The sequence below is a fragment of the Ichthyophthirius multifiliis genome (assembly GCF_000220395.1).
Source record: "Ichthyophthirius multifiliis unplaced genomic scaffold scaff_1120509250937, whole genome shotgun sequence".
Lineage (NCBI taxonomy): Eukaryota > Ciliophora > Oligohymenophorea > Hymenostomatida > Ichthyophthirius > Ichthyophthirius multifiliis.
Window position 1 is genome coordinate 71,194 of NW_004086359.1, and position 16,467 is coordinate 87,660.

Sequence of the window (16,467 nt, forward strand, 5' to 3'; positions counted from 1 at the left end):
TAGGCTAAAAATATAATTTAAAATTTATAAGAGATTATAATTACATAATTGATTGATATGTATATTTAAGGATCTTTTAATAAATTAAAAATTTAAAAATATTAATATTTAACGAAAACTTAAAAGTTAAGCTTAATAAATAATTAATAATTTTAATAGTGAAATAAAAATAAATAAATTATAATTTTAATATTTGAATAATTAATATTATATAATTTTATAGAAATTAATCAAATCATATTGAGATTATTTTTTAAATTAATTAAATATATTTTTATTATATATTAATATATAAATTTTTATGATGATGATTTTTAATATATATTATAATTTTTGAATGTTATATAGTATAATATAATTTTAAGATATTTGTTTAATATTTAAATTATTAAATTTACTTTTTTAAAATTTTTTATAATAAAACAATAAAGTTTATAAATTAAAAATTAAAAAAATAAATAAAATTATTATTATTATTTTCAAAAAATTAAAAATTAAGATATTATAATTTTTATTATTAAAAATATATTTTAATTAATTTATTCTATTTAAAAAACCTTAAAATTGCTATTTACGCGGTCAATAAATTATAGTTGTTATTTTTATTTATCATAAGAATATTTAAAAGCAAAGTATGAGTTATTCCTTTAATTGCAATTATTTTATATAAAAAGTTAATTTCCACCTCCAAAAGTATGTCTTTAATTATATTACTATATATTTCATATTTATTACAATCTTAATTTGATATATATAATAATTTTTTATCTAAAGAAATTAAAAATTATTTTTTTCATTAATTATTAAATATACATCTATGATTAATAATTTTCCAAGAAATAGTATATAATCTTGAAATTTTCTGAATTTTTTTTCCTTAAGAAATTAAATTTAATAAATTATAATCACAGTAAGAATGAAAAAAAATATGAAGAAAAACCGTTAACAGAAACTCTATAAAGTAAATTTAAATTTAGTTAATTTAATTTTGTATTTAAAAAATAGGAGGACATTAAATAATTTATGATATTCTAAAATCTATAATTATTTTAAAATTTATTCTGTAATCTCTTGTTTAAAAATTTGATAAACAAATAATATATTGAAATATTAATTAATAATAAATGTAATTAATTATTTATATATACTTAAAAAAAATAAAGAAATTAAACTGTTTGTATTTTTTAGAAAATAAATTATTTATATTATTGCGCCAATTAAATAAAATAAAAAAAAAGGCTCATTATTAATAATTATATATTTTTTTTTAAAAAAAAACTAATAAATATATTTTATTATTTATCAACAAATAAAAATAATTATTTTATATAAAATAAAATGGAAGAAGGTGAACATTTATAAAGAGAATTAAACGAATAAGACGACCTTGATAATCTTGATTTATAATATGACAAACAAAATGAAATATTTGACCATGAAAAGTTTACATCCGAATTATTGTTTGCAGTTTAAGGTTTAGGTTCAAACAAATTCGTAAATCAGATCGAAATATATGTAAAAGGAGACCATTGCGAGGAAAGTATAAAAGATTTAATAAGATTTACTCGAAAAGATGATCAAGAAGAGCCAATAACTCGTAAAAAATTAGGTTTATGGCACACATTTGAAAACGACATAATATAATTATTACTTACATAATATCAAGATAAAAAATTGGCATTTTATTTAATTTTATTGATGGTGAATTTAACAGAACCTGTATCAAAAAATTGCGTTTTTTTGTAAGAAATGAAAGATATATTAATCGAATATAAACTGAGTTTTTTAAAACCTTAAGTAATAGGAACTTTAATGCACCATTTAGGAGATTGTATATAAGTTGGAGAACAAAAAGCGCATAAATAAATGATTGAATTAATAGTAATTTTAATTAGAAATATATTATTTATTGAAGATAAAGATAATTTAAATAGGGAAATGGTAAATAATGAATTAAAAAGAAATTTACATTATCATTTAATTTTATAATTGAAAAGAGATTTTGTGTTTGATATTTTAACTAATTTGACAGAAAATAAGGGTATTTTATAAAAATTAGATGTTTAATTTTTAGAAATATTTTATTTTGTGTTTGCGTGTTTTGATCCTGAATGGTTTTTAGACGATTCAGGAAAGGATAAGGAGTTTTTGAGACTTTTGAATAAAGATAGAAATTGGAAAAAAAAAATTCAAGGCTCAATTCCAGTTAGGCATAGTAGATTTTATTAAAATTTCTCGTACTAAAGATTGTTTGGTGATACTAGAAAGATTTTAGATAATCCTTTTGTAGGATAAGGAGGATTATAAGGAAAAAAATGGAAGTTAACTTTGCCCAAAAATAACTATAACAGTCTGTTCCGAGAAAATTTTTGAGAAGTTAAGAAGGCATTTTCCCTAAAAAGTTACATTTTGAACTTAATGTTGAGATTCCGGTCCATGATGAAGGTCTAGGAGGAGATTTTATGAAATTAGAACTAGTTTCTTTTAAGAAAATTGTTAAAGAATTAGCTTTTGAGTTTATTAAATATTCATTTTGTCCGCTTATTGAATAATGTTATAATTTAGTTTATGCTAATAGTGAAAAATTGGAAGAATATGATATTATTTACTATTTTGTTTTGATTGCTTTCGGATTAAAAATTGTTAGATTAAATATTTATTAATATAAAAATAATGAACTTGAATTAGGAGATATTGCAGCCAGTTTATAATTGACATAGTTTTAATTAATTTTTTCTAAAATTGTTTAATAAGTAAAAATTTAATATTTTATATTTTTTATAAACAAAAAATAGGTTACAAATAATAAGAAAAAAGATTTCAATATAAAAATATTTTATGCTTCAATAAATTGCTTTTTGGAATTAATTTTATTAATAAAAGAAATGAATTTAGATTCTTCATAAAAAACAAGATAAAATGCTTAAATATTAATGTAGAATATATTCCATCATGATATTATTAAGGCTTTAAGAATTGGTTTTGAGTTTTGCAAAAAAGGTTTATTGGAAGATTAAATATTGAAATGCCTATTAAGATTAATTATTGGATTTTTTGATTTATTGGAAGGCTTTTCTAAAGGTAAAGTGTTAACTTTATAAACTAATAAATAAGTAAGAAAAAAGAAAAAAAAAGAGAAAAAAAATGCTAAAAGAAAAACACAATAATAAGAGGTAGAAGAACTAAACGATTTTATAGAAAAAGATGAACAAGATGATGAAGAAGGAGACTTTTTACCTGATGGATAAAAGCAAAAAAAGAAAAAGAAAATAGAAGAAAGTTAAGAATAAGAATCACAAATCTAACATGAAAATTAAGAAGACGAAGATGATGAAGAAGATGAGGATGAAGATGAAGATGATGATACACCTCAATTTTAAGAAAGGAAATATACTTTACAGTCTGAATTTGCGATGTTGGCTGATTATTCAATTATTGATAAGGTCTTGTATTTAATTAACGATGAAAAAATTCTTTACAATTCTCCAGAAGTTAATGAGTCTGTCTTTAAGTATTTGAATAAAATTTAAACTCTTTTATAGGCTGAATGGTTATTTTATTAAGTAGACTTTTTATGGGTAATTTAGAGTGTACTTAGTAATAAAGAAGTTAATGTATTTTTTTTATATTATATATATATATATATATATATATATATATATATATATATATATATAATTATATTAATAAAAAAGATGAGAATCGAGCATAAAAAACTAGTGGATTTTTTTAAAAAAATAGTTAATAAATTATTTGTAAAAATTGAAGAAAATAAACTTCTAGTAGTTGAAATGTTATTTAGATTTACAGATTTTTAACTTAAAAATTCTATTCTTAGTAATTATTAAGATATTGAATCTAAATAAAATAATGAATTAATAGAAACTGCTTTAGAAGATGATAATGATATTTTAGAAGAATGTATAAAAATTATTTTTAATATTTTAAAATAAAAAAAATATATTAGAATAAATAAGAGAAAGTAAAAAATGGACAGAAGTAGAGGATAGAGCTTTAATTTATAATTATGAAACTTTCAAAAATCTAGAAAATTGTTATGAGTAGCTGTGTTTGATACTTAATGGATTTCGATCTTATGATAAACAACCTTTAGATGTCAAAAAAAGAATTAAATATTTTAAATTACATAAAAATAAATTTACTGCAGAAGCTATATTTAAAGATATTTATTAAAATTCTAAAGTATTACAATAATATAATTATAATAATTATATTATAAAAAAAAAGGTTTCTGTAGAAAAAGCAATATATAAATTAATAAAAATGATTTAAAATAAAGACGAATATAAAATTAACTTTACTTTAGATGAATTTAAATTATTTATTGAATAAATATTTATTAATTTCAAGGAATATTTATTTTATTTTGAAGAGTTTTTTAAAAAAAAAAAAATATTTTATTTTAAAACTTAAATAAAAAAAAAGAGAATTTCAATAATATACTGAAATTGAAAAAATGAGCCTTATTTAAGATTTTGCAATAATTCCTTTTACTTAAAAAGATTTTGATATTCTATATAATGTTTAAGTTCAAGAAATTCTAGAATCTATTAACTTTAGAAGACCTTGCTAAGGGTAAATATATTGGAGAGTTCCTAATTATTTAAAAATAGGAGACTTAGAAATTTTAAGTGAGAAAATATAAGCAAGTTATGAATATAAAGAATCAGAAAACTAAACTTTTGAAGAATAAGAAATTTAATAAAATAATTCAATTTAAGAATATCATGAAATTTCAGATAAAAAATATAATGAAGAATAAATATCCTAAGATAATAATTATTTAGAAGAAGGATAAGTAGAGTTAGAAGAAAAAAACGATCATAAAAATAAATATATATAATAAGAATACTCTTAATAATCAGGAAGTGCTATAAAACACAATAATAATTAAACGAAATCATATTCTCATATGGAAGAAGAAGATTAATAAGAAAATTATTCAAGCATTTTTTAAGATTGAGAAAATTATTGTTTTATATCAATTATTTATTTTTAATATTATGAATTTAAAAATAAATTTTAATTATTTTAAAATGAAATATATGTAAAATAATTTTATATCTAATTTATATACTATTTCAAAATAATTCATATTTTGTTTTAAATAAACAAAATAATATTATATATAAAAAAAATTAAAATATTTATATATGAATATATATAATAATTTTTTCATTTATAACTTTTAACAAAATATAACATATTTTATAATTAATATTATTCATTATTAAAAATAATTGCTAATTATCTTTTTTATTTGTTTTTAATTTATTTTTTCAAAAAAATAAACAAAAAACTTTCATCTTTTATTTTATTTGCCATAATTATAATATTATTACTTTTATTAAGCAATTTAATTTGCAGATATTGCTTCATTACCTGAATGCTATTTATGATATTCTAGTGAACTTTTACGAGCCGCATTTTTCATTGAACCTCTTCTCGAATTATTTTAATTACTTTAAGTTGATTTTTTTTACAATTAACTAGTAGCTTTTTTACTATTTTATTTTACTATTACACAACCCATTTTATAAAAATTAATTTTTTATTTAAAAAGTCTCTTTTTTTATTATATTTTTTATTTTAAGTTTTTATTTATTTGATTGATTTTATTTAAATTAATTTAATTATATAAAGCTAAATATCATATATTTATTTTGTTAATTTGTATTTATATAAATATCGTACTATTATTATCAACATATTTAACTTATAATAATATAGAAATTTGAAAAATTTAATATTATTAATTTATATTTTTGATTGTAGAAATTATAAATTAATAGAAAAATATATTTTAAATTAAGATGTATTTCAATTATATATAATTTTAAAAAATATTTTTTATAAAATTTTATATTTAATTCATTTTTTTTAATAATAATTAAAACAAGAGTTATGATAAAAAAAAATATAAAATTAAAAAAAAAAAATTATATAAAATAATTATAAGATTTAAAGTTAAAAAGAATAAAAATAAAATATTATATTTATTTTATTAAATAATTATTATATTTCTTATAAAAATTTAGAATGAAAAACAATTTATATATAAATATTAATTATAATAAAAAAAAATATTTAAAATTATTATTAATAATAGAAGTAATAAATAAAATTAATTATAATAATATCTTTTAATTTAAAAATATATAAAGCAATATTTCTAATTTATAAATATAAAATTCGCAAATTAAAAAAATTAAATTTTTTTGATTTATTATTGAAAAAAATTACAAATATATATGCTTTTAATATTCTTTTAAAATAAAAAATATTTTTACAATTATTAAAAGGAAAATTATAATTATTTATTTTTATATTATTTAAATTAATTAAAAGTTTCAACTTTTTTTTGTTAAAAAAATAAAATAAAAATGTTTTTCAATTTATCTTTTAAAAAAAATAAAATTAAATATATTAATCAATCTTTTTTATATTAATCAATACTATATCATAATAAAATATTAAAACAAAAAATAAAAAAAAGAATAAACATAAATAGAGCATCATTTTCAAAGATTAAATGATTTATAATTAGAATCGTATCTTTCAGTTTTAGAAAACATATCATTATAAAATTAACAATCTTATTCTCTTCTTTTTTAAGCTAATCTTTAGGACTTAGGTAAAATAATAGGTTTAAACAAAGGTTGATTAGATTCTAACATAATTTTCTTTTTCTCTTGAATTTTCTCATAATCTGAAAGCAACTTTTCTTCAACTTTTTCAGGCCTATTTAAGAAATAACTTTATTTGTTGATTTTAGGTTTAAAAGTAATACTTTAGAGTTCTTTTTTTTACATATCCAATTATTAAAAAAGAATATTTTTTCCTTTATTTTCAAGCCATTGTTATTAAAAATGATAAAATTCAATAATATTTCTTTAAGTTTGATATTTTTTTAAAATAGAAGGTTAAAATGTACATTCTTCTAGGAATTTTTTTTTTTCAAATTCCTCTTTTTAAACTTTTCTTTCTTCTATTTCTTTCTAATGTTTATCAATTAATTACTAAGTCCTTTTTTCAATTTTTTCTAGTTTTAGTTTTTCTACAATTTTCTAAGATTTTTTACACAATTAAACAGAGGTTTATAGTTTTTTTTATTCATTTTCTTATTTGTCTTCTTTCATTTTCTATATTTTGTTTTCTACTTCAATTTACTTTTTATATAAACGACCTACTACTCCTTTAGTATTATAAAGTTTATATTTTTACAAATTGATATATTTTTCTCCTTCCTCTTAAGCAATTATTTATTTTATTGATCCAATTTTCATACCTTATAAATCTCGAACATCATTTATTATCTTTTTATCACTTTCTTCTTCTTTTATACAATCATAATTTTAAGATAGATACTCTTATTTCTATATGAGGTTCTATTATGATATTGACTTTTCGAAAGAATTCTGTGGGGGATTTTCATAGTTTTAATCCATGATGATTTCTGCTTAGTCTTTTTATTATTAATCTGACCAGATTTAATCATTTTCGCTCTATTTAGATTCTTCATTTTTTATCTAAACTATAGTTTCTTAAATTTATTCGTCTATTTAAGATGTTTCTTATTTTTATTCTTATTCTATTAAAAGCTAATTTTATTATTTTTAGATTTCTTCTAAAAGTTATTTTTGTGTATTTGATAGTTCTTACTCTATTTTTTTAATTTCTTATTCTTTAATTTCTATTTTACTTTCTTCTTCTTTTCTATCGTATTCATTTTCTTGTTTTAATTCTTAGTTTAAATTTTCTTGGTTTAAATTTTCTTGGTTTAGATTTTCTTGGTTTAGATTTTCTTGGTTTAAGTTTTCTTAGTTTAAATTTTCTTAGTTTAAGTTTTCTTAGTTCAAATTTTCTTAGTTTAAATTTTCTTAGTCTAAATTTTCTTAGTTTAAATTCTCTTGGTTTAAATTTTCTTGGTTTAGATTTTCTTGGTTTAGATTTTCTTGGTTTAGATTTTCTTGGTTTAGATTTTCTTGGTTTAGATTTTCTTAGTTTTAATTATTTTGTATTTATTCTTAGTTTTCGTCTATGTTATGTTTTAATTCTTATTTTTCTTCTTGATTTTAGTTTTCTTATTAAAGATTTACATTTTCTTATTTTTTATTTTCTTATTGTAAGCTTACATTTTCCTATTTTTGCTCTTAGTTTATTTTTTCTTTATTTTCTTCTTCTTATTCATCTTTTTTCTCTTCATCATTTTTTTATTCTTTTTAAAGATTTTCTTCTTTTATTTCATTTGCATTTTCTTCTTACTAATTTTTTTCTATTTATTCTTGTGGAAAATTTTCTTAATTATTATTTTTATTTTCTTCTCTTTCTTTTTATTACTCTTATTAATTTTCTTAGCTAACTTATGTTTATTATTATTCATTATTATTTTAAGATAAGTCTTATTATTGATTAAAAAGTTATTTTTATTATTTTTATAATTCTTTTATTTCATTATTTTGTTATTCTTAATTATTTTCAGGATTTTAGTTTTCATTATCTTAAGTTTCTTAAATTTGTTGTTTTAACAATTTTTATTGTTATTCATCAAATTTAGATTGATGTTCAGCCATTTTTTCCTTAATATTTTTTGCCATGATTTCTTTAAATTTATCTATTCCATTTTCTTTTATTTATTGTACTTCTTCTTTATTTAAATCTAATTTGTTTAAATTAGGGGTTGGTCCTTATCCATAAACCAATAATTCTTCTTTTACTTATTCGTATATTTGATCATAATTTTGTTCTAATGTAAAATCTATTTTAGTTTGTTCAGATTATCCACTCATATTTATTTTATTTTATTTTTTATTATTAATATTTAATTGTTAATTATATGAATAATATAATAACTAACTAAATGTGAAATATTTATTATTAATAAATTGCTTATTCGATAAATTTTAAACCAAAAAATAATATGCAAATGCAAAAATTAATAAATTAAGATAATTTATATTTTATTTATTTTTGGGATAATTTAAACATAAATATATTTAGTTTATAAAAATAAAAAATATTTTATTATTTCATATAAAAAAAGTAAAAAAATAAGATAAAAATAATATATAAAATATCTGTCTTTAATTTATTTTATTTTAAATTTATCAAAGAAAAAAAAAAAACTTATTAATTTTTCATTAATTATTAAAAAATATAATATATTTACTTATTTAATAATTTTATTTTTATTAAATAATATAATAATCTTTATGAAAATAAAACTATTTATTTAATGAATGTTATCTATAATATTCGCATTTTTATGTAAAACTAATATTTTAAAGATTCTTAAAATGCTTTTTTTATAAATAGAAAATATTAAATTATAAAATATCCAAAAAAAAAAAAAATTCTAAAAAAATTATAATAAATTTTTTAAAATTCAAATATATATATTTAATAAATAAAACATTAAACTATATATTTATATATATAGTTTAAATAAACTTTTGTTTTTATTTTAATATTTTAAATATATTAGTATATATTAATTATTAATTAATAAAAGATAATAATAAATTATGTTAGTTATATATATATATAAAATAAATTAAAATGATAAAGTTTTTATAACAAAAAATAATTTAATTTTAAAATAAATCCTTATTTAATTTACCAAGATAGTTATATTAATCAAAAGAATAATTAGATTTTCGTAAATAAAAACAAATACATAGTTTTGGCTTTGCACCAGAAATTAAATGTTTAATTATACATCCTGTATTATATCCTAAGTAAAAAAAAGAATTAAAAAAAATAATTAAAATATTCTAATAAATAAAGCAAAGGGCCAGAAATCGAATTATATTTAGCCGAAGAAGCTATTGGTTTAGCAAAATCTTTAAATTGGGCTGTAAAATCAAAAAAATAATAAAAATTTTTTTTTTTAAAAAAAATAAAAGATTGAATAAGGTCCTTTTTGGAAATAAGAATAAAAATAAATAGAATTAAAAGAAAAAAATTAAGATGAGAATTATGCAAATGATGATGATTAATATGATTTAACACCGGGTGGAAGAATTAAAAAACCCAATAATTAATTAAAAAATCATCCAGGATGGGAATTAGCAGGCGAAGCAAATTTAAAAGATGGAGATTATATTTATACTCCATATTTTAAAGGAACATACTATGTAAAAATTTAATAATTTAAAAATATAATTAAATTATAAAAAAAAGAAATCAGGAATTATAGTTGATTTAGAAAGTGAAAGTGATGAAGATGCAGATTTATAACATGAATGGTAAAATAGATTACTAAGGGAATCTATTGCAAAAAGTTCTTTAATGAAAGTTAAAAGAATAATAGGCAAAACTTATTTTACTAAAGGAAAATTATTAGATTTAGGTTTATATATTAAAGATAAAAATATTGATTGTGTTTTTATTAATAGTGAAATTACTACAACTTAATAAAAGAATTTAGAAAAGTTTATTTTTTTTATATATGTATATTCTTTTTAAACCAAAATAAAAATCATAGAATATGGAGTAATATAGTAAATGGGAAAGAAGAAGAAGCATTTTTTAAAAAAAATCCTTAATAAAGTTCTGATACGGAAGTTGAAAGTGATGATGGTTTAATGGAAAAAAAAGAAGATAATCAATATTAAGACAATGATGATAGAAAAATAAAAGTTTTTGATAGATTCACTATTATCTTATAAATTTTTGCCAAAAGAGCCCAAACTTAAATTTCTAAACTTTAAATAGAAATTAGTTTCCTAAATTATATGAAAACTAAAGTCTAGAGAGATGGAGGTTAGACATTTAGTTCTGTTTATAGCATTTTTAAAGGAGATTTAATGAGTGTAAATGAATTAAATATAGAAATCGTTAGTGCTAAAAGTAGAGCAACAAGGGGTAAAGCTTCAGGTTAAGGAGAAACTTAACTTGAATTGTAAAAAAGATTAATTGATGAAAAACTTTCCAAACTTAAAAAAGATTTATCTGGTGTTTAATAATAATAAACTTTTATTAGGGAAAAAAGAAATAAATAACATAATAATATTCCAAAAATTTCGCTTGTATTGTAAAATATATTATCTTAGTTTTTTTATTTTTTTTAAAAAAAAAAATGTTTATTTTGTTTATTAATATTTTTTTAAAAAAGATTGGATATACTAATTCTGGGAAAAGTGCTTTAATGAATGCTTTAGTGAAAAAAGAAGTTGTAGAAAGTAAAGATAATTTATTTTAAACTTTATCAACAACTTCAAGAAAGTATGTTTAAAATCATTCTATATTTATTTTATTTTTTTATAAAAAATATAAGAATATAATTGATTTAAGGATAAAAAGCTATAATTCTAGATACTATAGGATTTATAACAAATCTACCTCATGAATTAGGTAGATTTTTATCAAATAAAATAATAATAATTATAAATAAAAATAAGTTGAATCTTTTAAGTCTACACTAGAAGAAGTACAAAACTCGGACTTGTTTTTGCATGTAAGAGATATATCTCATCCATAAACTGAATAATAAAAATAAACTGTTCTTTAAGTCTTAAAAGATTTAAAGTTTGATTAGTCTTTTTATAGTAATAAAATGGTAATTTTTATTTTAATTTCATCAAACAAAATCTAACAAAAAGATTGAAGTTTGGAATAAAATGGATTTAGTTAAAAATAAAGTAGACTATAAAGATGCTCTTAAATAAGACTTTCCATCGATTCCTGTTTCAGCACTTTATAATACTAATATTGGAAAATTAGTCGAAGTAATGGAATAAAAAGTTAATGAATTAATGAATAAAAAATATTATAATTTAATTAATCCTCTTGAATAACATAAACAAAGATTTGATTGGCTTTATTTGTAATTAAATATCTATTTATTTTATTCATATTAATTTTATTTAGAAATGGTAATATTACTAGAATCGAAAATGAAGTTTATAATTATGATCAAACTAAATAATATCCATATGGATGCGTTTAGTTCTCAGCTTTATTAGATGATGTTACTTACAGGAGATATTGTACGACTTTTGGAATTTAATTAGAAGAAAAAATTTATAAAAAAAGTTACTTTTATATATATTTATTTATTCATTAATATAATAATTTTTGTAAATAGATTTGCCTCCTAAAGAATGGTTATAGGGATCATAATCTTATTTTGAGAAAAAGAAAAAGGATAAAATTTAAGAAGATTAAGAATTTTTTAAAAATGCAAAAAATAAGAAATAATGAATAATATAAAATATTTTTAATAAATTTAAATATGTAGATTTTTTTATTGCAATTTAAAAATATCGTTACTGAGATTTTAAATTTTAAGGTTATAAATAATAATAAAATCTATGTTTATAATTAAATTAATTTAAATATATTTTTTTTGTGATTTATATTATATTAGTAATTAATAAATAATATTTAATGTTAAAAATTGTAAAATATAATATAATATTGATATACTGATACCCAATATATAACAATTATTATCAAAATTTATATTCAAAATTAAAAAAAAGGAAAAAAAAATAATATTAATAATTAATAATTTAAAAATATATAGAGTAAGCTAAAATAAAAACTTTATAATAACACAATAAATAATATTAAAATAATGAAAATAATTTAATTTGCATAACTTAAATAAAAATTTAAATAGAATAAGCAGACACTAAATTTTTAATCTTGGTTTAATTATTTAAATCATAAATTTATAAAATAAAAACGATAAAAAGATTAAAAATCAATTATATTTCGAGTATAAATAAAACAATTTTAATAATAATTAAAATAAATATATATAAAAATAAAATAATTTGAAAATGTAAATAATAAAAAGAAATTGTTTAATAAAATAGACTATATTCTATTATATATAATATAATAAAAATGTATATTATATATTAGGCTTTATGTCGCATTTTTTTTAAATTATTACTGATAAAGTTTATTTAGAGGAATATCCAATTTTTGTTGTGTTAATTATAAGTATGTAAAATAAATGAAAAAAAATTGTTTAAACTGTTTGATTTTAAAAATATAGAATTTAATAAATGTGATGATAAAGTAAAAGGCTTTAATATTTTAATTCCTAAATTCTATTTAATATAAAAATATAAAATTAGAAATAAAGAAGAATGAAAATACATATACATATATATATATTTTTTTTTTGTATAAAAGATAAATTAAAATATATCTTTAATTTTTACAAAAAATAAATAAAACTTTTAAAATAATAAATATCTCGTTTTTTTTTTTTCATGTCCATAAGAATATACGATGATCTGCTCCTGCAGAAAAAATCCAAGGCTAATTAGGATGAAAAATAATATCGAGTACACCTAAACTGTTATGTATATTATGTCCTTTTAATACTTTCAAAGGAATAATAAGAGCATTTTCGAAAGAATCAGAGTAAACTTTTGCATGGAAAATATTAATTGTACCTTTATTTTAATTATGAAAAAAAAAATTAATAAATATGATCTTTATATTTATTTTTTTTTAAAAAAAAAAACCATCATCAGAGCTGGAGGCCATTAAGGGATATTTTTTACTAAAGCTTACTTATCTAACACCTTTTTCATGATATTTAAGATTTTTATAAGGAGTATTTCCTAAATCAAGATCAAACCAAGTAACTTTTTTATCAAATGATCCTACAATAACATTATCTCCATAAGGATGAACATCAATACATGAATTCCATTAAGCTCCTGTGAGTAATTTTTTCATTGTTTACTTAAAAAAATGATAAATTATAAAATAATATAAAAGTTTACTTGTTTTTATAAATTAAAGACAAAAACGTGTTTCTTAGTCATAATAAAAATAATAGGCTTAGAAGGATGAAAAGATACTTTTTCAACATCTCCTTTACTTTTGGTGAAAGGTTTAGTTGAGTTTCCTTTTGAAATTGCATGAATGAATATTTGCTCATTTCTTTTGTTTGCTTTGGGGGCTACTGTGCAGAAATAATCACCTTTTTCGTGGAAGGAGACTTATTTAATTTCGTCATTGAAAGTTATTTTTATTTTCAAGTCATCTTTTCCTAATTCTTCGAAGTCCCACTTTAATTAAGGTTCAATATCAAGTTTATGTTCTTTTTGTGCAGTTTCTATACTCTCTTCGTTTTCTTGGTATTTTTTGCTAGGAAGGATTTTCTTTATATTAAATAGATATATACTTTCGGCACAAGCGATTATAAGCATATCTTATTAAGGCTAAAATTATATAGAATAGCAAATTCCTTCAAACTAATGCTTCCAAACAATTCTTCCTGTGGATACTTCCCATATAAAAACTTATCCTTTTTCTTCTGCTGAAGCCAAATATTGTCCATTTGAATTAATAGAAATACCCCTAACTCTACTTTTATGTCCCTTGTATTACATGTTTAATGTTGTGGGATATGGACGCAATTCTTTGGGCTTAGGAAGTGTTGGTACTAATGATTCAGGATCTATATCAAGTTTTTTCTTACGGATTCTGGGACATAAATACAAATCTAATTGTCTTTCAAATCTTTCTTGTATTAGATTATGATAAAAAGATATATGTCTTAGACAATCATATTTTTATGGTATAAATGATATTTCACGCTCTTCTGGAGGAGTTTGCAACCATTCTTTTTTTTCTTTCTATTTATTTTTTAGTTTTTTTATTTTATTTTTTTTTGTTTTTACTTCAGTCATTAAATATTCTTCTGGTGGATTATATGATTCATTATGTCCAGGTAGTTTTAATTTCGGGGCTGATATTGCTGGAGGAAGATTCTTTTAAATTTCATCAGGTTTATCATTTTCCCATACGTCATATAAAGGAATCTCGTCTTCAGATTCAACTTTTTCAGGTTAAGGAAGATATCTAGTTAGGTCTATTCTACCAAATTATATTGCTTGCATGAATTTATTAATTTTAATTCTTTCGTTTTTAGAGGGCATAAAATTCTTTTTTGTTGGAGGGTTAAAGTTTAATGGAAAGGGATCATTCCATTCATATTCTACTGAATACTATTTTTTTTTTAATTTATATTTTATTAATTTTTTACGTCTGTTTAAGCTATGGTTTTTGATGCAAATTTTCCTTTTCTAATTCTTTCAATTAAATTTAACTGTTCATCTGTTAAAACTATTTCTTTTTAATTAAGTTCGTCTTTTATTATACGCCACCAGTTAGGATTTTCAGCTTTTTTTATAAACTCCTCTATCTTATCATCTTTTTTTTTTATTTAAAATACTAACAATTTAATCTTTATAAATTTTACCTTAAGATAGTTTTTATACTTATTTTAAATCTGCATCATAGCCCATATGCTTATGATTTTCGTACCATTTCCAAGGTACCCTTCCTATTTTAGATAATATCTTTTATTTTTTATTTTTTTTAAAAATAGTTTAAGATTTATTCAATCGTTTTTTATCGTTTTTTTTGTTTGTTTTACTTATTCATCATCTGTATCATCTGATGATGATTAATCATTTGAGTTGTTTTAAAGTATTTATTATGGTGGTTATTTTTTTTATTTTGCTTATTATTGAATTTTCAGTTATTGTTTTTTATGTTCTAGATCTTCTATTTCAGGATGGACTCGTTTATTTTTTTTATTTTTTGACATTTTGTTTATTTTATTTTAATTTTTAGTTTATTTATTAAATTTAACCCTTGAATTTTTTTATTTTTTTTTATGAAAAAAAAATATATTTATTCTATTAATTTTTTATATTTATTTCATTATTATTATATATTCGTTTATTTTATTTTTTTCAAAATAAATTATATAAATTCAATTATTTGATATTTATATCCCAATGTATTATCTAATATGATCGGTAACTTAATCATTAAAAGTATGAGAAACATCATGAATTTTCACATCACTATACATTTCATTAGCTAAATCTTCAAATATTTAAATACCATCAATGTATCTTTTTTTTTTATAAAAAAAAATACCTAAAATTTATTGAATTTATATATACCCGTATTAAAGTGCATGCTTTGAATCAAAAGATTGTTTTTCTAGAATATTTTAGTTTATTTATTCATTACTTAATTTCAAGTATTAAAATTTATTAGCTCTATTAGAAATAATTAATTTTTTTAAACTATGTTCTTTTATAATAGTATTTTTTTCATCCATTCTACATCTTCATTTTTAAAATCACAAAAAGGATTCATCTTTACTTTATTTTTTCCTTAAAACATAAATTATTAATCTATTTAGTTTTCTTACAAAATTTTTTAAAGTCCTAACCCTTAATATGTATAGGCTAAATCTCCTATAAGAGAAATTAACCTTAGTTTATTATTTATTTTTTAATTTAATTTATTAATAAATATTCGAAAATATATTTATATTTTTTTTTTTTTTTCATTTTAAACAATTTTATATTTTTTATATTTTATTTTTAAATTTATTAAAAATAAAAATAATTATTAAATCTTTTTTTAATATATAAAAAAAATACTTGCAAA

General features: G+C 18.2%; 5 protein-coding genes across 5 annotated transcripts, besides 13 other annotated features; 4 read left to right on the forward strand and 1 right to left on the reverse strand. All coding sequences in view use genetic code 6, as the record gives it.

Annotated features, from left to right (window-relative positions):
- Positions 1-1,338: 1,338 nt before the first annotated feature.
- Positions 1,339-2,373, forward strand: IMG5_115040 (Yip1 domain protein; the record flags this gene model as incomplete). The annotated part of the gene is made up of 2 exons (XM_004034682.1): positions 1,339-1,540; positions 2,060-2,373. The coding sequence occupies 2 exons, from the start codon at positions 1,339-1,341 to the stop codon at positions 2,371-2,373; spliced, it is 516 nt and encodes a 171-aa protein (XP_004034730.1).
- Positions 2,374-2,933: 560 nt separating this feature from the next.
- On the forward strand, positions 2,934-4,467 carry IMG5_115050 (Yip1 domain protein; the record flags this gene model as incomplete). The annotated part of the gene is made up of 3 exons (XM_004034683.1): positions 2,934-3,614; positions 3,696-3,921; positions 3,980-4,467. The coding sequence occupies 3 exons, from the start codon at positions 2,934-2,936 to the stop codon at positions 4,465-4,467; spliced, it is 1,395 nt and encodes a 464-aa protein (XP_004034731.1).
- Positions 3,318-3,361: a microsatellite.
- Positions 3,318-3,364: a microsatellite.
- Positions 3,625-3,677: a microsatellite.
- Positions 4,468-5,590: 1,123 nt separating the features above from the next.
- Positions 5,591-5,639: a microsatellite.
- A 919-nt stretch (positions 5,640-6,558) lies between these two features.
- IMG5_115060 (hypothetical protein) lies at positions 6,559-8,808 on the forward strand. Its single transcript, XM_004034684.1, has one exon. The coding sequence runs from the start codon at positions 7,589-7,591 to the stop codon at positions 8,618-8,620; it is 1,032 nt and encodes a 343-aa protein (XP_004034732.1). The 5' UTR covers positions 6,559-7,588; the 3' UTR covers positions 8,621-8,808.
- Positions 7,692-7,736: a microsatellite.
- Positions 7,764-8,033: a microsatellite.
- Positions 8,095-8,170: a microsatellite.
- Positions 8,809-9,579: 771 nt separating the features above from the next.
- On the forward strand, positions 9,580-12,225 carry IMG5_115070 (hypothetical protein; the record flags this gene model as incomplete). Its single annotated transcript, XM_004034685.1, has 11 exons — positions 9,580-9,758; positions 9,808-9,877; positions 9,927-10,157; positions 10,204-10,454; positions 10,508-11,051; positions 11,138-11,247; positions 11,300-11,376; positions 11,424-11,581; positions 11,625-11,848; positions 11,893-12,056; positions 12,110-12,225. 11 exons carry the CDS (start codon positions 9,580-9,582, stop codon positions 12,223-12,225), a joined length of 2,124 nt encoding a protein of 707 aa, XP_004034733.1.
- Positions 9,760-9,790: a microsatellite.
- Positions 9,952-10,000: a microsatellite.
- Positions 12,226-12,747: 522 nt separating the features above from the next.
- Positions 12,748-12,805: a microsatellite.
- Positions 12,806-13,248: 443 nt separating this feature from the next.
- On the reverse strand, positions 13,249-15,522 carry IMG5_115080 (hypothetical protein; the record flags this gene model as incomplete). Its single annotated transcript, XM_004034686.1, has 5 exons — positions 15,434-15,522; positions 14,676-15,356; positions 13,773-14,630; positions 13,509-13,731; positions 13,249-13,436 (listed from the first exon to the last, which is right to left on the reverse strand). The coding sequence occupies exons 2-5, from the start codon at positions 14,931-14,933 to the stop codon at positions 13,249-13,251; spliced, it is 1,527 nt and encodes a 508-aa protein (XP_004034734.1). The 5' UTR covers positions 14,934-15,356; positions 15,434-15,522.
- Positions 14,619-14,674: a microsatellite.
- Positions 14,620-14,673: a microsatellite.
- Positions 15,523-15,687: 165 nt separating the features above from the next.
- Positions 15,688-15,738: a microsatellite.
- The last annotated feature ends 729 nt before the right edge of the window (positions 15,739-16,467 follow it).